We start from the raw sequence: 25158 nt of genomic DNA on the forward strand, positions 1-25158 counted from the left end.
AAATATTAAAAAATAGTTTATCTTCTTTTCTTTCCTGACCCTGAATATGGGTAATGCCAGTAATTATTGAAAAGTTTAGACATTAACTTTCAAAAATAATATTTTACCATAATTAGTCTGAAAATATTTTCAATACATGCAAATCCATGTCTCAATCTTTGAAAGAACCTGTGTACTAGAGAAAATTAGAACCATCAGATTCACTTATACTTCTCAGTTTTCTCATGCTGAAAATAATAGGCATATACAGATGCCACTGGAGAGCGGTTTTGTTTGAGCTTTTCAATGATTTGTCTTCAACTGTCATTGGAAATTCAAGAACGTTTCTGTTTTGTTGACATCTTTCCTGCATCTTCCATCTCTAGCATCTTGTATCCAATCTTGCTTCCTCCCAAACCACTGGTCTACACCAGCTATGTTCACTTCCCAACCACCGATTCTTTCTGAATCCTCTTAATTTGGATTCAGCCTCTATAGGTTGCTTGACACACTCTTTGAAGGTTTCCAATGATCTCCTCATGAAAGCTAGTGGCATTTTCTTAAATTTTTCTTGGCCTCTACACACAAACACACACACCCATGTACCCACACACATACCACCTCTTAAAGAGTTTTTCCCCTCTGGCTTTCTGGTTACCCTACTTACCTGATTTAGCCACTACTTAGCTTAACTGTTCTTTTCCTCTTGCTTTGTTGGATCCTGCTCCAAGTCCCTAATTGTGAGGAACCCACAAGATAATGTTCTCAGTACATGGCTCATTTGTCTTTCTATTGGGTTGGCCAGAAGAGTTTCTTCAGTTAGTGAATATGTTGTTCAATAAAGTTCTGGGTGAAAATGATAAATATATCTTTTTATTTTTACTTAAAACTGAATGAACTTTTTGACCCACCCAAAGCAATCATTTCCTTTGAGTTCATCAGGACACCATCCTATGCCATAAAGGGCTTGTTTCTGACCTTATTTTTAGTTCTTAGGGCTTCCCTGGTGGATCAGATGGGTAAAAGAATCCACCTGCAATGCAGGAGACTAGCGTTTGATTCCTGGGTTGGGAGATCCCCTGGAGAAGGGAATGGCTACCCACTCCAGTATTCTTGCCTGGAGAATTCCATGGACAGAGGAGCCTGGTGGGCTACGGTCCATGGGGTCACAAAGAGTCGGACATGCTTGAGTAACTAAGCACAGCACAGCACAGTTCAATGTGGATCCACACTAGGATCTCATTTTTCCTCCATTTGTTAAAAAAAAAACGTAACAATGGCCACTCTTTTTTTTCCATTAAGACATAATGAACAACCTATGAGCTATGCACAGAACATGGCACAGGGCTTAATTAAAAGAGACCAGAAAACAAGGAGGCTGCCTCTTGCCCTCAACATGCTGATAACGGAGATAAGAAGACAAAGCAGACAAAAGTTTGAGAACAGTTCCAAGTCAACATGTTACCAAGCCTCAGATGTGGTCCCATAAATGGAGTATAAGCTAAGGAGACACTAGAAACAGGAGTTATGTAATGGTGATGGAGGAGGATCCAGGAAGGGCTCCCTAGAAGTGGCCACGTTGGCAATGAGAAGGTAAAAAAGTATTTAATATTTTCTTGCTAACTGCTGGATTGGCCAAAATTTCATCTGGTGTTTTCTGTAACATCTTAACAAATGAACTTATTGGCCAACCCAATATTTACTGATTATCCATTAAATAATGCTGTGTTTCATTATTAACATGTAAGTATGCTATGCAGTTTGCTTTCTGCTGCTAAGTCGCTTCAGTCGTGTCCGACTCTGTGCGACCCCATAGACGGCAGCCCACCAGGCTCCCTTGTCCCTGGGATTCTCCAGGCAAGAACACTGGAGTGGGTTGCCATTTCCTTCTCCAGTGCATGAAAGGGAAAAGTGAAAATGAAGTCGCTCAGTCGTGTCCGACTCTTAGCGACCCCATGGACTGTAGCCCACCAGGCTCCTCCATCCACGGGATTTTCCAGGCAAGAGTACTGGAGTGGGGCGCCATTGCTTATAGGATCTTATTTCATCAACACAACTCTATTTTTTTGAATTTCTCAAATGAGAAGTGGAAGCTCAGAAGACTTAAGAAATCCGCCTGAGAACACACAGCTAAGAAATGGCAACACTGGAATTCAAAGCATTTTTGGTTTAATTCAAAGATCAGTGTTTACTCAATCTAAAATTTATGATTAATAACATGAATTTTAAATCTAATAAAATTGTGTTAATTTTGTATTATTAAAATTAATAAAATTGTCTACAATGCGTTAATAAAATTGTCTACAATGACACGCATGTACAGAGTAGACATAGATTTCGAAGTCATAGTTTCTAGGAACTGAGAATAGACATTCCACTGAAAAAAAAGCACTATTCTTGCCTCCTTAACTCATGCATTTAACTATTTTGAAAGTTTGTAATATCTAGAAACATCAGACTGAAGAGATGCTACTATTCCTGGACCTGAAAACAGTGATTTGTAGGTTCTAATGCTGAAAACTACCAGTGAAGTTTAGCTAAGCTTCACTATGTAGCTTATTTTAACAAACTCAAATCATGCGTCCTGTGTGCAGGCTCTGCTCTAAATGCTTCATAAATGTTAACTCATTTGATCCACACAACTAAGGGTATTATTATTATTATCCCCATTTTACAAATGAGGAAACTGAGGTTAGGTAACTTGCCCAAAATCTCCGCTACAAAGGGGAAGAGTTCCAGCTCAACAGCTCCTGTGTCTTGCCGAGACTCTATTTGATGCTGTCTTTCTCTCTCTGATCTCATGGTACATACAGAACTGAACAACTATAGTCCCATGACACCTTCATCATCCATCATGCCTGATCCATTTGCCATTTATCAATTATGGTAGTAACAATGTAGAGTTCTTGCGTTTTGAGCTAAAAAGCATCAACATCACCATGGCAACAGGGAGACTTCTTAGGGAAATTATAAATGTTGAGAACAGTCTTGTTTTCCTTCCAATGGCAGGTGAGTCACTGCAGAGATACGATTATATTCAGTACCTCATTATTGGCTCAGTGATTACATTTTATAAATTAAGTTGGTACAGCTGAGGGTCATGAGGATGCAGCCAACACTTGTGGTTTCTCAGCACTGATGCGCAGCTTATAAGCACGGCTCCCTGAAATATGTTAGAGACCAATGACACCTCATTAGCTCATATTGCTTATGAAACAAAACATGGCAAATTTTTCTTTCAGTTCAGTCACTCAGTCGTGTCCGACTCTTTGCGACGCCATGAACCACAGCACACCAGGCCTCCCTGTCCATCACCAATTCCTGGAGTCCACTCAAACCCATGTCCATCGAGTCACGCCTCCAGCCATTTCATCCTCTGTCATCCCCTTTTTCTCCTGCCCTCGATCTTTCCCAGCATCAGGGTCTTTACCAATGAGTCAGCTCTTTGTATCAGGTGGCCAAAGTATTGGAGTTTCAGCTTCAACATCAGTCCTTCCAATGAACACCCAGGACTGATCTCCTTTAGGATGGACTGGTTGGATCTCCTTGCAGTCCAAGGGACTCTCAAGAGTCTTCTCCAACACCACAGTTCAAAAGCATCAATTCTTCGGCACTCAGCTTTCTTTATAGTCCAACTCTCACATCCATACATGACTGGAAAAACCATAGCCTTGACTAGACGGACCTTTGTTGGCAAAGTAGTGTCTCTGCTTTTTAACATGCTGTCTAGCTTGGTCATAACTTTCCTTCCAAGGAGTAAGTGTCTTTTAATTTCATTGTTGCAATCACCATCTGCAGTGATTTTGGAGCCCAGAAAAATAAAGTCAGCCACTGTTTCCACTGTTTGCCCATCTATCTGCCATGAAGTGATGGAACCGGATGCCATGATCTTAGTTTTCTGAATGTTGAGCTTTAAGCCAACTTTTTCACTCTCCTCTTTCACTTTCATCAAGAGGCTCTTTAGTTCTTCTTCACTTTCTGCCATAAGGGTGGTGTCATCTGCATATCTGAGGTTATTGCTATTTCTCCCAGCAATCTTGATTCCAGCTTGTGCTTCCTCCAGCCTAGCGTTTCTCATGGTGTACTGTGCATATAAGTTAAATAAGCAGGGTGACAATATACAGCCTTGACGTACTCCTTTTCCTATTTGGAACCAGTCTGTTGTTCCATGTCCAGTTCTAACTGTTGCTTCCTGACCTGCATACAGGTTTCTCAAGAGGCAAGTCAGGTGGTCTGGTATGCCCATCTCTTTCAGAATTTTCCACAGTTTATTGTGATCCACACAGTCAAAGGCTTTAGCATAGTCAATAAAGCAGAAATAGATGTTTTTCTGGAACTCTCTTGCTTTTTTGATGATCCAGCGGATGTTGGCAATTTTATCTCTGGTTCCTCTGCCTTTTCTAAAACCAGCTTGAGCATCTGGAAGTTCACGGTTCACATATTGCTGAAGTCTGGCTTGGAGACTTTTAAGCATTACTTTACTAGCGTGTGAGATGAGTGCAATTGTGCGGTAGTCTGAGCATTCTTTGGCATTGCCTTTCTTTGGGATTGGAATGAAAACTGACCTTTTCCAGTCCTGTGGCCACTGCTGAGTTTTCCAAATTTGCTGACATATTGAGTGCAGCACTTTCATAGCGTCATCTTTCAGGACTTGAAATAGCTCAACTGGAATTCCATCACCTCCTCTAGCTGTGTTCATAGTGATGCTTCCTGAGGCCCACTTGACTTCACATTCCAGGATGTCTGGCTTTAGGTGAGTGATCACACCATTGTGATTATCTGGTTTGTGAAGATCTTTTTTGTACAGCTCTTCTGAGTATTCTTGCCACCTCTTCTTAATATCTTCTGCTTCTGTTAGGTCCATACCATTTCTGTCCTTTATTGAGCCCATCTTTGCATGAAATGTTCCCTTGGTATCTCTAATTTTCTTGAAGAGATCTCTAGTCTTTCCCATTCTATTGTTTTCCTCTATTTCTTTGCATTGATCATGGAGGAAGGCTTTCTTATCTCTCCTTGCTGTTCTTTGGAACTCTGCATTGAAATGGGTATATCTTTCCTTTTCTCCTTTGCTTTTCGCTTCCCGTCTTTTCACAGCTATTTGTAAGGCCTCCTCAGATAGCCATTTTGCTATTTTGCATTTCTTTTTCTTTAGGTGTTTTTTTCCCCCAAAGTTAGTTTATGGTAGAAACTTGGTCTTATACTAGAAACAGGCTACAATTGTTGCTAAGAGAACCAGCTATGAAGTATTTAATGTGTATATATTTCAATTAAACATATTTTTCAAATGAGAGCACCTAAAGAAGTTTATGGACGTGATCTGCATGGAATGGATTTTAAAAATCAATACATTATTCATACACTGAGAGAAAACCTACTATAAGTTATTACAATTTTACAATTATTACAATACATGTAAACTAATAGAGAAACTAGCTCCAGAAAAAATGTAGGGAAATCTGAACATCAAGGCATTGGAGAAGAGAAATACTGTTGCTGAACATTCAGGGCTGGTAAAGTTGCTACACTGTTTTTATTATGAGTCTCTTAAACTCAGAAGCAAAAGAGAGGCACTGATTGGTTACAGTGTTTTCAAAGAAAGCACACTAGTTTGTCCAGGGGCCCAGAGCATGAACTATCCGGTGCTGCAGCTACACTGTGATCTAGTCAAGGCTGCTGTGTCCTTCTGCGTCACTTGTACAGACAGAAAAGCTTCAGGTAAATCCACGGAAAAAAATTAACCTTGCAGCTGTCTGAGAAGGTCTTCCTATTACTGGTCCCCGTGGTTTACAAAATGGAAGTCTTTGTATTAATAACAAAGGGAAACTAGAGCAGACAGAGGAGTGGCCTGGACACTTGCTGGTGACAGGCAAGCCAGACGTTCTGATTGCCTACAGGAGCTTGGCGGGGCAGTTAGATCCAGCAAATGTTGAAAGAAATCACAATAAATGTTGCATGCATGCATGCTAATCTCTTCCATCATGTCCAACTCTTTTCGACCCCATGCACTGTAGCCCACCAGGTTCCTCGTCCATGGGATTCTCCAGGAAAGAATACTGGAGTGGGTTGCCATGCCCTTCTCCTGATAAAAGTTAGGGTTTAACAACAGTTATGGGTTAGAGAGAAGGAGGATTATTTGTTTTTAAATGCAAATGTTTAAGCATGAAACTGCAATGGAGAACTTTATTTTTGAGAGAACAAAACAAGGATTAGTGTGCATTTTTCTGTTTTAGAGATAGCCAGACTATACCTTAAACCATATGTCATGGTTCAGGAGGACAGAAGACCTATCTCTGACAAGGAATGACCATACCTAGCTGTTGTCATCCTCTAAGTACAGAATAAAGATGCTTTCTTAGTTGAAATAGTGTCATGGGCACTGAATGATGGGCCCTCCTAATGCAACAAGAGAAAATTATTTTTAAAATCTCATATATATGAAAGTTACAAAATATATTATTGTATTATATATATATGTCCTATAGTAAAAATTGTCTCTCCTAAATTGGCCTACCATCTCAAAAATGTATTTATCTCTCTTCTAAGATCTTTAGAAGTGGACTATCCTGTTATACTGCCAATTTTTTTTTTTTTAGGCTTCCCAACACTCAGTTGAAATAGTGTCATACTAGTTCCAGGAGACCTGTGAGCTAAAGCATAATAATCTGGGGGTCCTTAAAAAATCTCCTCTCATTCAAGGTAACTTCTTTCTGAATGTCTCAAACTCCTGGCTGATTTTTTCTGGGGGGGAGCTGTTATCTTATCCCCCCTTGGTTAATAGAATCTCCATTCAGAATAGACAAGGTACTTCCACTTTTACCCTTCCTCCACTTTCCCCTAAGCTCCAAATGCCCAGGTTTACTGAATCCAAGATACCAGTGCAAGCTCCTCAATATTTTTTGTATCACTAAGAAAGAAATACCACCAACTAAACTCTGACACTCTATAGATTACATGATACATTCCAATATCAAAGATGCTAAAATGTGAAAAAATATGGAGCTCAGGCAGCAATCCAACAGCCCTTTAAAGAATATGTACAAAAATAAGAATAAGAATGGGTGTATTCTGGGATAGTGATGATAGGATGTAATATTCCTATTTCTTAGTGATCAGATTAATAACAATTAGCATTCATTTGTGTCATGCTTTTGCAAAAAAACATAAGTCTACACAGTCTCATGACCATTACAACTGTCTTGAAGGATAAGGAGAGTAAGTATTATAATCTCAGCTTATGATATAAAGAAACTGAAGTCCAGAGGGGTTATAGTTCGTTCAGAGAGACACCGTGCCCAAGGAGGGGTCTGCTGTACACAGTCCAGAGATTTTTTTTCCCTCTATGTTTAGATCTTGGCTGTTTTGGGAGGAACAATTGTCGTTCTGTGTGCCTGTGTGCTTCAGTCATGTCTGACTCTTTGTGATCCCATGGACTGTAGCCCACCAGGTTCCTCTGTCCATGAGATTTTCCAGGCAAGAATACTGGAAGGGGTTGCCATTTCCTCCTCCAGGGGATCTTCCTGACCCAGGGATCGAACATGCATCTCCTGCGATTCTTTACCACTGAGCCACCTGGAAAGCCCCCAATTGTCATTTTATGATCATCTGAAGAACACATTTCAGATAAGACAACAACTTCTGAGAGTTTTAAACTCTCTCTGGAGGAAAAAATATTCATAAACAAAGAATTACATGCCTTGAAATTAAAGCTTTAAGAAATACTATTGTAGACATGGAAAGGCTTACTTTAATAGACCCTTCCAATGTGCATGGGGTGTGGCTGAGCTGCTGTCATAGAGTCTAACTCAATGTAGACAGAGTCAGACACTCTGTGCCAGCGATGGGCTGGAAGACGATGGCCGGGAGATGAAGCCATGTGCGGTGACTCCTTCAGAGTGGATTATCTCAGGATGGGAAGTTGGATGGTGTGGTTTGGGGTGATGGAAATGTGTGAGATTTGGGGAAATCTGAGAGCCACAAAAGGAATGCAGACACTTAGAAAGCCGGGACAGCTGAAATGGAGCATGTATCCTGAAATATACCAGGGGAGGCTGGGGCCATTCTGTGAGCAGTTCTGGACTGCAGAGATTTGGGGAGGAAAACGCATAAACCTAAGACAGAGGTGAACTTAAAGCAAGTTTCTATTTCATTAGGGACCAAAGAAGCTGGAATAGATAACTCTGGCATTTGGTTCATTAGGTAGAAATAAAGACGATATAGCAAGGAAGAGCTGTGATTAAAATGCTGGGTGTCAATACTAGGCTTATCTTTGCAAGGCTACCATTTAGCGGTTGTTGATTTCTTCAACAGTTGAGTATTTCAATTAAAGTAAAGAGGCAAATAAGGGCATGTGGCTACAGCTGAAGGGGGTCAACCTATTTGACCTTTCCTGAGCCTGATGAGGAAAGGTAAACATGAGAACAGCCTGTACTTAGGAAAGGAGAGCTGAGGATCTGATATTTATAGAATAATCTTGCATTTCCAGAGTAATCTTAAAGGGCTGGAGGTGATACCTTGTGACACTATTTTAATCCCTCTAGCTGTCCTGTGAAACAGATGCTCCCATTTCCACTTTACTGCTGCAAAACTGAGACTCAAAAAGCTGGACTGACCTGCCCAAGGTCATCATCACGAATAGGAATCTGCATCTCTCTGATGCCAAAGCTTTGAGTGTATCACCCCGCCTCTGAGGAAGGCATGTTGATTGAGTGCGTGAACAAATAAACTTAAAAAAATGGAGTTCATGCTCCCACACTCTGTACTTTTCAAAAATGTACAAAAAAAAGTCACTATTAAAATAAGCATACAGGGACTTCCCTGGTGGTCCAGTGGTTGGGACTTCACCTTTCAGTGCAGGGGGAGCGGGTTTGATCCCTGCACTGGGAACTAAGATCCCACATGCTTTGTGGCCAAAAGATAAAACAGAAGCTATATTGTAAAAAAATTCAATTAAGACTTCAAAAAATGGCCCACATCAAGAAAAAAATCTTAAAAAAATAAGCATATATATTATCTAATCCATAACTGACTAGCACAGATAAAAGTTTTAAAATAATAATAAAATAATAAATCTGGAACATAATTATGAGATAAAGCAGTGTTGCTTCTTCACCGTTTTGTGGTGCCCTTACCAGTGACTGTTACCGATTTTTACTTGAAATTCATGGACAGTTTTTGGGGAATGAGAACACCTGCAGGACGGCCACACTCCCAAGGGTGCTATGGGGGCCTCCAAGCACTCCGGTAGCTTTTCAGTGTTTGTAAGAAGACTTCACCCTGGGTTTCAGGGTCCAGCCTTGCTCTGTGCTCTGTACGGAAATGGCTGGGATGCATTGGCCTTCTAAGCACTTTTAGTGAGCTCTCAGATTCCCTACTCACTCTGCTCCTTTGCATCTTCTTTGCAGCTGGGAGAACTGCCTTCCTGCTCCACACAGCTTTCAACTTGACAAATGCGACTTGGAATAAATGTCCCTGTAGCCTTTTTAGCTTGCTCTTCTCAGAGCAAAAGCAGGAAAAAAAAAAAAAAAAGAGCAATAGGAAAATTACAATTACATGATGTGTAGATCCCAAGGCCTGATTGGTGTTTTGCAAGCAGATTTCCCTGGCAACCACCCTTTCCAACTCCCCTTGAAGCCCGAAGCTGGTGTAAAACTTAATTTGCTTTCAGATTGCCTAAAAAATTACCTTTTAAGGACAGGAGTAAATACCTACCTCTTTTTTCTCCCCCTGGGTAAGATTCTTTTTTTTTTTAAACTTTTGTATTGGGGAATAGCCAATTAACAGTGTTGTAAGTTTTAGGTGGACAGCAAAGGGACTCAGCCATACATATACATGTATCCGTTCTCCCCCAAACTCCTTATCCCATACAGGCTATCACATAACATTGAGCAGAGGTCCCTGTGCTGTACATTAGTACTAGTTTCCTGTGCTGTTGGTTATCCATTTAAAATACAGCAGTGTGTACATGTCCATCCCAAACTCCCTATCCCTTCCACTCATCCTTCCCTTGCAGCAACCATAAGTTCATTCTCTAAGTCTGAGTCTCTTTTCTGTTTTGCAAGTAAATTCATTTGTATCATTTCTTTTTAGACTCCACATATAGGGTTAATACCCTTTGCCACATCTTTTTCCAAATAACATTTTTTATAGTTACTTTTTAAAATTAAAAAAAAATTTTTTTACAGTGTTGTGTTGCTGTCTGCCATACAACAACACAGATGCCCTTGAACAGAACTTTGTAATAGTGCTCTTCGATGGTAATTCACTCACTGTTACCCTACAGAGCTGGTCTCACCCATGAACATTTACAGGTATCTACAGGGTACCATGCACCAGAGCAGGTGCCAGGGAGATACAGCAAAAACATTTTACAAAACACAGTCTGGTCTCAAAGGGGTTGACAAGTATTAAATGGATCCGACAAATCTGGGGATGGATGAAGGAAAAGAGTAAAAACAGCTTTAAAACAAATCAAGCTGGATTGAATATTACATTTTAGTGCCTCTGTGTTACCTACTGGGCTTGTAATCAATACTTCACATCAATCCTCTTCTTGGTGGCAAAACTGTTCCTTTGGAGTTGAATGGATCTGTGCAAAGCACATGCCACTGGGAAATGGGTCTGCAGGAGAAATACAGAGGGGCAAGGTCTGTGAGCCCTCAAAGAGGGGAAGGAGCCACTGCTCTTCGGGATCTGGTAGAAAATATTACCAATGGGATGCTGATGTCAAAGCAGGTACAATCTGGGAAGATACCCTTGTGATACCACAGCAAGAAAGTGACTATGATACAGTATATACTGGTATGATATGAGGACAGGGGAGGACAATGAATTTTTATCCACCCTGTATTTTGATTGTAGTGAACATCTGTGGGTTTTGCTACCCTGGGTTTGCTACTTATGATTTTTGTCGTCACATCCCCTTGGTTTTGCTTGGGGGAAACCTTGCTCCCTCCATGTATCCATGTGTTTCAGGAGTAGCAGAAGAGCCGGCTTATCATGTCCTCCAGCACTATGGCTTGTCTCAGGGCCGAGTGTGTGGCCTCAGCCTGTTCAATCAGCAAGCACCTCTGGACCTTGGCTTGGGATCTGGGACAAAGATGTTTCCTCTCCTTCAGTGTATCTGTAGGGGAGCAATGAGCCTTAGGACCTGCTGGTAGCCATTTTATAATCCCTGCTACACAAACTTTCTCTCATGTAATATTATACAAAACCCCAGTGTTGTTATTCATTACATTGAAAAGATGATGAAATTGAGACTTACTGCTGATAAATAACATACTCTTAAATTTTACAGCTAGTAAATCATAGAATTGAAAGCCACGTTTGTCTCACTCAAATTTCTGTGCTCTTTTCATCATATCATTCTTCTGACTGCAAGTTTCAAAACTTAGTAATTTTCCATTAAACATAAAACTCAAGCATTATGTTGCTAGGGGATACAATGCTATAACTTTTTTTTTTGCTAAGTTGCATTCAGAGGTAAAGAACTTGCCTGCCAATACAGGAGACATCAGAGATGCAGGTTCAATCCCTGGGTCAGGACGATCCCCTGGAGGAGGGCATGGCAACCCACTCCAGTATTCATGCCATGGATGGAGGAGCCTGGGAGGCTGCAGTTCATAGGTCGCAAAGAGTTGGACATAACTGAAGCAACTTAGCACATGCAGAATCTTAGTTCCTTGTCTAGGGATTAAACCCATGTCTCCTGCAGTGGAAGTGTGGAGGCTTAACCACTGGACCACCAGAGAAGTCCCCAATGCTGTAACATTTTGAAACCCATGACAGATGGTGACAGTTGCTTGAAAGAACCAAAAGACTTTCAAAAGTAATGTTCACAGAACGCCTGTCACCCAGCAGTAATAGCTGCCTACAAGTTTTAGTGAAATATCAGCAAGAACACAGACATTTTAATAGATAGCAAGATAAAAACAACAGAGGGTTTCAGTATCAGTTCAGTCACTCAGTCGTGTCTGACTCTCTGTGACTCCATGAACCGTTGCTGTGCAGGCTTTTCTCTAGTTGTGGCCAGTGGGGGCTCTTTGTTGCAATGCATTGGCTTCTCATTGTGGTGGCTTCTCTTGTTGCTGAGCATGAGCTATAGGGTATGTGGGCTTCAGTAGTTATAGTTCGCAGGCTCTAGAGCACAGGCTCAACAGTTGTGGTGCCTGTCTTAGTTGCTCCATGGCATGTGGGATCTTCCTGGAAAAGGGATTGAACCTGTGTCTCTTGCATTGGCAGTCAGATTCTTTACCACTGAGCCAACAGGGAAGCCTATCAGTGGGTTTCTTAATGATGATTTGGACATGGGATTGAGGGTAGCAGGAGTTATGAATGTGTGCTATGGAGAAACAGGAAGCAGGGGAGGGGACTAGAGGGTGCCTGTGGAAGAGGGAGCCTGGTGGGCTGTGCAGTATTGAAGGGTGTGCACGGTCACGAAAGGTCTCATCGAGAAGATGAGTTATGAATACTCCAAGGGTTTTGGCCTCATCAGTGGATGGATTGAATTCCCATTAGCTGAGATGAGGAGGCCTAACGGAGGTAGAGATGGGGGACAAAGATTAGGAGTTGATCTGGGAATGTATTCAGTTGGAGTATTCAGATGTCTCCCAGGAGATATCTCAGTGGAGGGGTTGAATGAGGACCTGGGTATGCAAGCCTGGGAGTTCAGACAATGTGGCTGGAAAACCAAATATGGGCATTCCCATGGTATTTAAAGCTCTGAGAATGATGAGGTGACCCACTCAGAATAGAGAAGTGCCCAAGAGCTGTGCCCATTGGGCACTGATGAAACCTCAGGAACCAGAGAGGAACAAGTAGGATGTCTGAGACGGTTCCCCAGGTGTGTGGTCCAGGAGTCTGAGGGCCCAGAGTTCGAGGAGGACATAGGAGTAATGAAAACTCACAGTGACTTTTTCCTGAGGACATAGGAATAATGAACAGTCACAGTGATTTTTCCCCTGGTCATAATCCCACGGGTGGCTCAGATGGTAAAGAATCTGCCTGCAATGTGGGAGATCTGGGTTTGATCCCTGGGTTGGGAAGATCCCCTGGAGAAGGAAATGGCAACCCACCCCAGTATTCTTGCCTGGAAAATCCGATGGATGGAGGAGCCTGGCAGGGTACAGTCCATGGGGCTGCAGAGAGTCAGATACTACTGAGCAACTAACACTAACACACTAACAATCCCATGGGGGATGCAAAATCAGCAAGGTTCATTTTAGCCATGAGTCATGAGCTCCTTTATCCAGAGAGTTCTGTATTCATTAATTAGCTTTATCTTCCCAGCAAGCTGCAAGCTTCTTGAGCCCAAGGCTTTTGTTTTCTTCCTTCTCTCTCTAAAGCAGGAGCTTTTAAACATTTTTTGACAATGTTTCACAGTAAGAAGTACATCTTACTTTGGAAACCAGTACAAGCACATACACCACTGAAAGAAAGAACTGCTTAACCTCTCTGTGTGCCATGTACTCTCTCTCCTTTCCTACTTTCTTCTATTGTATTCTATTTAATTAAAAATAATGTTGTTTGTGATCCACTGGATTGATTTCACCAATCACTAATTGGTTGCAGCCACTGGTTTGAAAAACACTGCTTTTATAGACCATCCAGTACACAGCTCACCACGCTCATTATTCATCAGAGACAATGTGATCCATCTTCATTTTTCCCAGAGCACCTTCTATAAAGTAAATGCTTAAGACATGCTTGCTTGTTGGATGGATAGCTATGAGACCCTAAAGTAAGACTCCTTGAATCGAGCACTCGGACTCTTAGTTACCTTTCCATTTACTGATTGTGTTTTTGTAGAAGAATATTTTTCGGTGGCTCTCTAACTTCAGAATAAGGACAAACAGAAGTGACTTTCTGATTGGGCCCCTGTGTAGCTGAGAGTCAGAGGACACAGTGACCAGGGTTGGAGATGCCTAATTAGAAGGTCGGGCCATCAGCTGGGTTGGTACCATATGTGCAGAGTGAGAGTAGGCAGCCTGATGCTTGAATGTATTTGCATGTTCTTTTTGTTTAAAATTGACATATACTTGACTTATAATGTTATATTAGTTTAAGATGTACAAATAGTGATTCTATAGTTTTATAGATTGTACTTCATGTAAAGTTATAAAATATTGGCTATATTCCCTAAGCTGCACATTACATCCTTGTACATGTAGGTATTTTATACCTAGTAGTTTGCACTTCAAAATGTAACACACAAAACTCCTAGAGGAAAACACAGGCAGTACCTGATGACACTGTCTTAACAATAATTATTTTGGATCTGTTTCCTCAAGAAAGGAAAACAAAACCAAAAGTAAGCAAATGGGACCTAGTCAAACTTAAAAGTTTTGCATGGTGAAGGAAACCGTTAACAAGATGAAAAGGTATTTGCATGAAAAAAAAGGCATTTGTATGTTATTCTATATCAACCTCTGAGGACCAGAGGCTGTGGGATTCAAAACATTTTTAAAAACTAAAGTAAACATCTTAAAACACTTTCATTCACCTTACAACAATCCTGTCTTTTAGTTTTAATTGATATGGTACTTGATGTCACTGTGAAATCCCTGTCATTTAAGAATAAGAGAGAAAAACTCATTAAATATCTATGACCAAAATAGATGGGCTGGGGCAAAAAATCATTAAGAATGACATGTTTTAGAATCTTGAAGTGTCCAAATATAGAAATGATATATAATTCAATCTAAATGTTTCATTAAAGGAATCTATCTATTTATATATCTATATGCTGTGTGGTGCTTAGTCACTCAGTTGTGTCTGACTCTTTGCAATGCCATGGACTGTAGCCCACCAGGCTCCTCTGTCCATGGGGATTCTCCAGGCAAGAATACTGGAGTGGGTAGCCTATCCCTTCTCCAGGATCTATCTATATGTTTAAGATTAAAACGATTATTTTGGCCATGCTGCACACCTTTTGTGATCTTAGTTTCCTGACCAGGAATTGAAGCCACTCCCCCTGCAGTGGAAGCACAGAGTCCTAACCACTAGACTACCAGGGAATTCCCAAAGGAATCTTTAAAATATGCTCCTGGCACATAGTAAGCTCTGAATAAATGTTAGGTAATGTCTAAATCCTTCTCCACCCAGCACACCTACAAACGTGGCACAGAAGAAAATGGAATATTTTGCCACCATGCAGAATATTTTGCCACCATATAGTTTTTCACTTATAGGGAAGAATCATAGTGCAGTGAATGTAGTACAGAGTCTGGAATCAGGTAAACTTGGGTTCAAATGTGACTATACTACTTAGCAAGTGTGATTTTGGCCCAGCGACCTTAGTCTCTTTTAATCCCAATATTCTCAAACATACCCTTAATGGATCACAGTTTTGCTGTGGCAAAGGGGCTTGTGTAACTCAATGAAGCTATAAGCAATGCCATGCAGGGCTACCCAAGATGGACAGGTCATGGAAAAGAGTTCTGACAAAATGTGGTCCATTGGAGGAGGGAGTGCAAACCACTCCAGTATTCTTGTTGTGAGAATCCCATGAATAGTATGAAAAGGCACAAAGATAGGACACTGGAAGATGGGCCCCCCAGGTCAGAAGGTGTCCAATATGCTACTGGGGAAGAGCGGAGGGCAATTACGAATAGCTTCAGAAAGAATGAAGCGGTTCGGCCAAAGCAGAAATGATGCTCAGTTGTGGATGTGTCTGGCGGTGAAAGTCTGATGCTGTAAAGAACAATATTGCATAGGAAACTGGAATGTTAGGGTTCATGATTCAAGCAAAATAAGAGGGTGGCAGAGGATGAGATGGTTAGATAGTATCACTGACTCAATGGACATGAATTTGAGCAAACTCCAGGAGACAGTGAAGGTCAGGGAAGCCTGGTGTGCTCCCTGAAAAGCATCAGACATGACTTAGTGACTGAACAATCACAAGAATTCTCAAATATAAGGACAGAAACATGTACTCAGGGACTTACAGTAAGAATAAAGATGATATGAACTTATATATATATATATGTATTATATTATAGAGATAATGTCTATTAAGTAAAAACTTGTCCTTTGGAATTCAGAAGGTATTTTCATATGGAAATCATGTGGTAAGTGATGGTTAAGTTCCCATGGGGGGCCAACCCCTACAGCTTATTTAATTCATGATAGAGTTGCACCCTGATGGACTGTGGGATAGTTCCAAGGATCTTTTAGCCTGAGGGTGGGAGGGCTTTCGGGTGGGATGGTCAGTGCACCTGGGGGCTCTCAAGAGACCTGTGTGTAAGGGATGATGGCTCAGTCAACCTTCTTAGAGCAGAACAGAATCACTCGAGATTTCTTTAAAGGAACCGGCACGTGGCCTTGTGGATAGCCTGCACATGACCAAGGGTGAAATCTGGTGGTCAGGCTGGCAACTCACACCAGAGCTGACACTGCTGTCTGCAGGCAGAGTTTCTTCTGCTCCTAAAGAAGAATTTCTCTCTTAGGCCTTTCACCTGATTGGACGAGGCCCACCTGCACTTGCAGGGGTAAGCTTCTGTCCTTAGTCAACTGATTGTAGATATTAATTCACATAATTCCTTCCCAGTGACACCTTGACTAGTATTTGACTAAATAACTGGGTCCCCAGCCTAGCCAGGTGGACACTCAGAACCAAGCATCACAGGTGGGAACTTGAGTGATGGCTTCTAGGGCAGCAGGTGTGAAATTCCAAGGGCAGACAGGGCCCCGTACCACTGGTTGATAGGCAGGCTCTCTTTAGTCGTGAGCTGTATATGCTCTGTTTATTCTCTAGGAGTTAGTTTGGGTCAAAACCTACATGTAAATATCAGCTCCTCAACCAGCCGCTCAGGAGTCCCACAAAGGTAGTCAAAGCAGAGGGAGCTTCGACTACGTGGACTTTTCACCCAGCACTTAGCAGAGCACCTGTCAGGCACGTGAATTTAATTAACAAGCTTCTTAAGGGCAAGGAGGTCATTTGTGATATATTTGTTTCTTGTTGACAAATGTAGAGGAAAAGCTACACATCACACAACACGGAATAAAAAGGAATCTCAGAGACTTCTGTATTCTGAAAGACCAATGGGACTTCTCTGGCTGTTTAGAGGTTAAGACTCTGAGCTCCCAAAGAGGGGGCATGGATTCGATCCCTGGTCAGGGAGCTAAGATCCCGCATGCCTAGTAGGGCAGCCAAAAAAAAAAAAAAATCCCAAGAATTCTATAATGACCTGCCTTCATAAAACAAATGTAGAGCTCACCTAGAAAAACAATTTACGATAACCCTATATGCGAGACAGAATAAGAGACACAGATGCATAGAACAATTTTATGGACTCTGAGGGAGAAGGTGAGGGTGGGACGTTCTGGGAGAATAGCATTGAAACATGTATATTATCATATGTGAAACAGAACACCATTCCATGTTCGATGCATGAGACAAAGGCTCAGGGCCGGGGCAATGGGATGACCCAGAGGGATGGGATGGGGAGGGAGGTGGGTGGGGGGTCCAGGAAGGGGAACACATGTAAACCCATGCCTGATTCATGTCAATGTATGGCAAAAACTATTACAATATTGTAAAGTAATTAGCCCCCAACTAAAATAAATAAATTTATTAAAAAAAAACCAAAAAAACAATTTATCTTAACAACATGCACATACTACTAATGTAACACTATCGCTAAATTTTAAACTCACTCATTTACAAATCCGTCTCACCCACCCATCTGTAAGCAACTAGAGAGAAGGGAAGATGTCATTCCTCTGCAGAGACTCTTATTCATGCCTACATTCCCAGTTCCAAGCAGACTACCCAATAAAATAAAAATAAAGTGAGACAAAATAAAAGTGCTCATGAAATCTTTGATTATATCACCTGAATTACACCTGAGTTTTGAATCAGTTGGAATCTAAGTGTGGGAACCTTCATTCCTAGATACTCCTCTATAAATGGCAGGGAAGCAGTCTGCCATCTGACGTGCAGAGATGGGGGGGGCGCTATGCATGCAGGAGCTGGTGCAGGGTGTAGTATCATGGTGGTGGGTTTGGGGGATTGGATTTACAACTAGCATCCAGGAGACAGTCTTTGATGGCCTCCAGGGAGCGGCAGCTGGCTGTTTCTGTGGTCTTCAGGGAACTGCCACCATAGCAGGGTCAACGGAATCCTGTTAGACCAAAGAGCTTCATCACCCAACCATGGCAGGACCAGCCAAAAGAACTCACCCTAAAACTGTTGTCTCTCCGGTATATTCCAAAGCACATTCTGTGGATCACTCATCCTTAGAAATGCTCTATGGAAGAGGGTTCCAAGAATGGAGGTTTGGGAGGTGCTCTCTACTTTCCAGTTTTCTTAGAGTTGCCATTCTTATTATCACCTTAAAGACAGCAGTGTGCTCAGTCACTCAGTTGTCTCTTTGTGGTCCCATGGACTGTAGCCCACCAGGCTCCTCTATCCATGGGATTCTCCAGGCAAGAATACTGGAGTGGGTTGCCACTTCTTACTCCAGGGGATCTTCCCAACACAAGGATTGAACCCACGTCTTCTGCATTGCAGATGGATTCTTTACCAGTCGCACCAACTGGGAAGCCCAGAAGATTGCAGAATGTCTGCTGATAGAAAAGCCTGAGTATATTACTCGGTTTGTCAAATTCAATTCCTTCTCTTCAGACAAATGGCTATTCACATCATGCTTTGATAAATGTCATCATTTACAAATGAAGAAACTGAAACCCAAAATGTAAATTATAGTTTATGCAGCTGATAAGTGGCAGAACTGAGCTAGAATTCAGATCTCTTCTCTTGGACCTGTGTGGTTTCAGCTTCGTCGTACTGCAACTATTTATCCTCTGAACTCAACAAAATGAGAAAATGATTCATCTTCATGAGTTCTTTTCACAATTTGCAAAACTGTTTTGATCTTCCTCTATGGATATGCAAAGGACAAAAACGGAGGGTAGCTTCTCTGTGTAGATGGGAAAAATCACAACAAATGCAGTCTTTGGGAACTTAGACTTTTTGTAAAGCTTAGGCCATGATTTGTTTCACTCAAAGGAATCTATGCAAACAAAATACAGCAAATAGAGACATGAAAGTGGCATTGGCTTATAACAATAGGTACATGTCACATGTCATGCATTGAATCACGAACCTAGACCATGGCAACCTTTGATGGTAAAAACTGTCATGAGTAAGAATCTTACTCAAGATAATGAATGCTTTATCTTTGTAGAAAAGTCTTTGCTAACGGCACATTCCCTGATTCCTTCTATCCCTAAATATTGACTGGAATTCAGTCTTTAGAATTGTCTCATGTGCATACATGGACACAGACCCACATTTCATATTCAACAATGGTGTTTTTCCAATACAGAAGTTGTGAACTCCTATAGACAGTAAAAATGCAGATATGTTTCATTTGAGAAAGACTTTTTTTGGGGGGGTCTTTTATTCCCTATCTTTACCTTTTTGGTAATGAGTCAAACTGACCTGATTTGGGTTCTTCAGATAGTCAAGCTTCCTCCTAGTAACAACACTGGCTCTCTGTAATTCATGTACACCTCATTGCCGCTGTATGAGTGGGCACTTCACCTCCCACTCAAGTTTGCAATTGTTTGTACAGAGGAAAAAAATTTGAATTAATATAAAAGTATTAAATTAAGCTCCACTTATGATATTCCATTTGGCAAAAAGTAATTATTTTATTTTTCCCCCTGAGACAGACTTGGACAACTTCCAGAAAACAAAACAAAATAAAATCTTTTGTGTCAGTATGTCCACAGAGAATAATTTTTTTTTTAAGAGGACATAGTTCTTAAATAAGAAAGAAAATTAAGTGGCTTCCTAGTTTCTACCCAAACTAGTCAAATGTTCCAATATCACTGGAAGAAGTCTCAAACAAGAGAATATTTTGGGGGGCTTGGTAGAAACTTGTCAGGTAGGAAGAGGCAGAAAAGGGAATATTTCTTTTCTTCTTTGGTTCAAAGTGCTTCTAGATATAAATTTTGACCTGATTTCAGTTGTAATACATAATACAAGGCACAGATGCAATAGAAACCCAGAAGTAGTTTTCCCTATTGGGTGTTTTAGGGATGGCTTTTCGAACAAGAATCACATAAGTAACAACTGATTTTTCTGTTCAGATTTGCAGGAGGTATACTTTTCTTGAATTTTCTATAGAGAAATAAATTTATTCGTTTTTATCCACAAAACATCCTTCTTTTGTTCCTATGTTATGGAAACAAAAAGGAGACATAAAAATTATGTCTGGGAGGCATTTGGGTATCATGAAATGTTTAAATCAGAACTTTTATCATGTGGAATCAATCATAGTAGAGAGAAACTAGGGCCTCTAACCTGCTTCCCCTTTGAAGCATTAACCTAGGCTAATCCAAGAGGATTCAGTTCAGATAAAATTTTAGTATCTTTCAAGGTACTTGATGAAGAAGGAAATGGCAACCCACTCCAGTATTCTTGCCTGGGAAATCCTTTGGACAGAGGAGCCTGGCGGGCTACAGTCCACGGAGTCACATAGGGTCACACATGACTTAGCGACTGAGCACAAGGTACTTGAGGATGTAGATTTATAAAAGATAGAATTTAGAAAAATTCTGTAATTGTATTATTTTAATTAACAATGAAAAATTGACAGCCCATTTCTTGGTTGATGACATAAAGAAAGCACTGACTGAAAGACTGAATGTATAAAAATAATATCTGCGATATCTTCAACTGATGAATTAAAGATCAATGGGCGGTTCATTATGGCAGCATTATTTAAAAAGTTAAAAGTGTGATAATGTTTCTTTCCACGTATTTTTTAGTTTAATTTTTATTTTTTATTGGAGGATAGTTGATTTACAATGTTGTGTGAGTTTCAGGTATACAAAGTGATTCTGTTATACATACACATATATCCCTTCTTTTTCAGATTCATTTTCCATTTGGTTAACACAGAATACTGAGTAGAGTTCCCTGTGCTGTTATAGTAGGTCCTTGTTGATTATCTATTTTATATATGATAAGCATGTTTATGTTAATCCAAAACTCCTAATTTTTCTCTTTTGGTAATCATAAGTTTATTTTCAAAGTCTGTGAGTCTGTTTCTATTTTGTAATAAGTTCATTTGTATCATTTTTTTAGATTCTACATATGAATGATATCATATGATACTTGTCTTTCTCTGTGTGACTTACTTCACTTAATATGACAATCTCTAGGTCCATTCAGGTTACTGCAAATGGCATTATCTCATTCATTTTTTTTTAATGGCTGAGTAATATGCCATTGTATGTGTGTACCACATCTTCTTTATCCATTCCTCTGTCAATGGACATTTAGGTTGCTTCTGTGTCGTAGTTATTGTAAATTGCACTGTAATGAACATTGGGGTACATGTATCTTTTAGAATTATGGCTTTCTCTGGATATATGCCCAGGAGTAGGATTACTGGGTCATATGGTAGTTCTATTGTTAGTTTTTTAATGAACCTCCATACTGTTGTCCATAGTGGTGTACCAATTTACATTCCCACTAACAATATAAGATTCCCTTTTCTCCACACCCTCTCTAGCATTTATTGTTTGTAGATTCTTTGTTGATGGCCATTCTGACAGGTGTGAGATGATAACCTCATGTAGTTTTGATTTGCATTTCTGTAATAATTAGTGATGTGGAGCATCTTTTCATGTGCTTTCTGCCCATCTGTATGTCTTCTTTGGAGAAAAGTCTATTTAGACCTTCTGCCCACTTTTCAGTTGGGTCGTTAGTGTTTTTGATAATGAGCTGTTTGTATAGTCTGGAGACAGATTAAGGAATTAATCTATGTATGTAAATATGCTAGTTCCTCGATATGTAGAATTTGATCTTCTTGAAGGCAGGGATTTTGTTTTGTCCAATTCTGTATTCTCAATATCTGGAAGTGTGCTCAGCTTATGGTATATGACCATTAAGCGTTTGCTAAAGGAATGAACACTCCTATGTAATGAAGCATCTCAGAGCTCCTAACAAAAAAACAGGGAGGATTTCTGTACTAACAGAGAAGACCCACATGGTTGGACCTTTGAGCAATGTGGGTTTGAACTGCATGGATCCACTTATATGTGGATTCTTTTCAATAGTAAATGTTAGAGAACTACATGATTGTGATTTGTTGTTTAGTTGCTAAGTCGTGTCCAACTCTTTTGCAACCCCATGGACTATAGCCTGCCAGGCTCCTCTATCCATGGGATTTCCAGGCAAGAATACTGGAGTGGGTTGCCATTTCCTTTTCCAGGGGATCTTCCTGACCCAGGGATTGAACCCACACCTCCTGCATTGGCAGGAGGATTCTTTACCACTGAGCCAGTTGAGTTCAAAGATCTGGAACCTCAGATATGGAGGGACTACCTAGAGGGCGAACTGACTATAAATTATATGCAAATTTTCTTCTTTGTGGAGGGTTGGTGCTCCAACCCCCACGTTGTCCAAGGGTCAACTGTATATTTTATAAAGTAGAATGGCCACATGCTGAATAGTATCTATAGTATATACACACACATATATGCATATATTTTTGAGTTTGAATATCTGTGAGAAATATGAGAAGAAAATGTTAAAATGATAGTAGTGGTGGTCATCTTTAGGAAGTGGTGGTGGGAGACTGGGAAACAGGGGCTGACTTAAAACTCTGTACCATTCTGTACTGTTTGTATTTTTCCAGCATTAACCTGTATTAATCTTATTAAAATATGAATTCTGTGGGAAAAACTTCAAACCCACTTTTCTTTAAAAAAATAAAATCTGTGGAAAGACCACACATTTATAAGCATACAAGTTTGTTTTTTAGAATTTCTGTCATCTTTACATGATCTCAATCTATAGGTTCTATTCCATCACTGGCAAAGATAATCTAAGGAACATGTTTTAACTGGAAATTGATGAAAGATGAGTAGGAGAATCATAAATTAGAATCTTTTAAGAACTATTATTAAAGATATTTTGCTTTCCTATTTTTTTAGCTTGGGTTAGAATTTTATATTTAAAGTTAAGAAAATGCACATGTAATCATATGCAAAGACCCGTATGTTCTGTATCAGTCTGTGCCACTTATTTTCAATGAGATAAAACAGCTTACTTAAAGTTGAATTTCCCCATTGAGTTTAGACGAATCAGCTGTTTATCCAGCAGCACTTTGCTTAAAAATAGATGGGATGACATTTGTGGGTGCTTTTAAAAAACATCCTTTGGAGAAAGAAGCAGAACTCTAATGCCACTTTTACCATTTCCATTACATAAGAAAGGCACATTTTTTTTTTGTTACGAGGACTTCCTGTAACTTATTCTTCTTTCTCACACATATACTTTTGGAACAAGTAACAATCATTGGATGTATAAGGGCATCTCACCTGAATTTTACATTTTAGTGACTGAAATTAATTTAATGGAAACCTTAAATATGGTTAGAAAGAGTTTCTTCTGATTGCATATGGAGATTTCTTTTTTCATCCTTCTAATTACATGCTCCCCCATCATTCTTTTATCAGCTAATTATTGAGCGCCTGCTATGTGACAGGCACTGTGGTTACAAAAATGGACATAAAGATGATTTTGAGTGCATTTCACTTGATCTTATAGACCAATGAATAATTGTGTATACCAACCTGCCAAAAATAAGAAGTGGTTGATGTTACCTTAAACCTGCTGTCATATGATTCCACGGAGTCTAGGATAAGCATTAAAATAGGCTGAGCTGAAAATATACTGTCACCCCAAATTTCAAACCGAGTAGATATATAGGAGAACTCTAGTCAATTAAAGTATGAAATATTAAAATCAGTGTTCCAATCTTGGTAGCATTGCTGATGTAATGAAGGATTATGACACCGGGAAGAAATGAAACCAAATGCATCCTTTTCCTACCCAGAAAAATATACCTATGTTAGGATCCTATCAACCTTATTTATCTAAAAAATGTACTTGGGAAATTGCATCTACTGGGTAATGTGAAAGGGGAAATCAGGTCCATGTGAAGGTGGGGGTGTATGACATCACCAGGCCACATTCTTATCCTTGGTTTTCATGGAAGTTTGCTCTGAATTCTGATACAAGTAATGGGATTAGGTTCTCTTTCTTCCTTTGTCAAGCATTCCCTGATGCTGAGTGCTGTGACACAGATGGCAGGTGAACGGTATCTGCCCGCTGGGGAGGAAAGTCACTTCCACCTGCCTCCTGCTATGTGACTTGAATACCTGGCTCACTCCATTGCTGGCCTGCCACTGGCTCCGGCTGCCAGGTAGCCTGCCACCTGAGCCATCACGGTGGGTGGTCAGGTTAAGAAGGAGAGAGAGTTCTCAGCCACCCATTCATCCCTGGCCCCTGGGAATCCACCTCTCAGAGCCAGCCTGCCAGATGCACTGTTTCATCACTCCTGTAGTTTCCTTTTCTTAGATTCTGTGAATGCTTTTAATGGTCTGGGTCACCCTCCCCACCAAGTACAGGGATTTTGTGTTTTCTTCTGAATAGCAAGGTATGGTTCTGAGCGCCCTGTGGCATTTGGTAAAAGTGATAAATACTAATGATGAACAACCAAGCAGGCTCTCAGGCTCTTGCGGTCCTGAGGCTGGCTAAAGGAGAACTCAGAATGAGTGGAAAAGTAAGTCAATTTTGAACACAAAGGCAAGATTTAGTCTCTCATTAGATCCAACTGCTCCATGTGAAAAAGTGTGTTAATAAAATAGCACTGGGATTTTTGAGGGGAGAGGCATGTGTGTGTGGACTAGGTTTTCAAGATGTGTTTTCCATCTTCCCAATTTGGGATACTATGATGTAATAGGATTTTGAAATCCAAACATATGTTATTGTCTTTCTCCTTTCCCTTTTATGTTTAATCCTCTGCTATAATGAATTAGCTCTCTCTTCTCAGTAACTTCGTGTTTATTTCTTTTCTATAAAAATTAAGCACTTAGACATAGATGATATTTAAGTCTATTTCCTATTATGGTCCCTTCAACTCGATTTGTACGTGATTTTTGACTCTGTGTGAATACATTAATTTGGCCAAACAATGAATACTATTAATATGATATTTTATACAACAGGCTTCCCCGTTAGCTCAAATGGTAAAGAATCTGCCTGCAATGTAGAAGACTCGGGTTCTATCCCTGGGTCGGAAAGATCCCCTGGAGAGGGGAATGGCAACCCATTCCAGTATTCTTGCCTGGAGAATTCCATGGACAGACCATGGAGTC

The 25158-nt window shown here is 40.4% G+C and overlaps 1 protein-coding gene and 1 long non-coding RNA gene across 17 annotated transcripts in view; one reads left to right on the forward strand and one right to left on the reverse strand.

The window, feature by feature from the left end:
• Positions 1-25158, reverse strand: part of DLGAP1 (DLG associated protein 1) — a 762891-nt gene that overhangs the window by 218742 nt on the left and 518991 nt on the right. For 4 of the 11 annotated variants that reach the window (XM_081561949.1, XM_081561950.1, XM_081561956.1 and 1 more), the window contains exon 2: positions 9355-9468. The exons of the other annotated variants lie outside the window; for them this stretch is intronic. In XM_081561949.1, the coding sequence (XP_081418075.1) occupies positions 9355-9468 (114 nt within the window). The remainder of the gene's footprint in view (positions 1-9354; positions 9469-25158) is intronic. 11 annotated transcript variants of the gene reach the window in all.
• The window catches only part of LOC145534450 (uncharacterized), a 343726-nt gene that overhangs the window by 116748 nt on the left and 201820 nt on the right, over positions 1-25158 (forward strand). The gene's annotated exons all lie outside the window — the stretch shown is intronic.

The sequence above is a fragment of the Giraffa tippelskirchi genome, chromosome 14 (genome assembly GCF_054371585.1).
Source record: "Giraffa tippelskirchi isolate mGirTip1 chromosome 14, T2T-mGirTip1v1.2.pri, whole genome shotgun sequence".
Classification (NCBI taxonomy): Eukaryota; Metazoa; Chordata; class Mammalia; order Artiodactyla; family Giraffidae; genus Giraffa; species Giraffa tippelskirchi.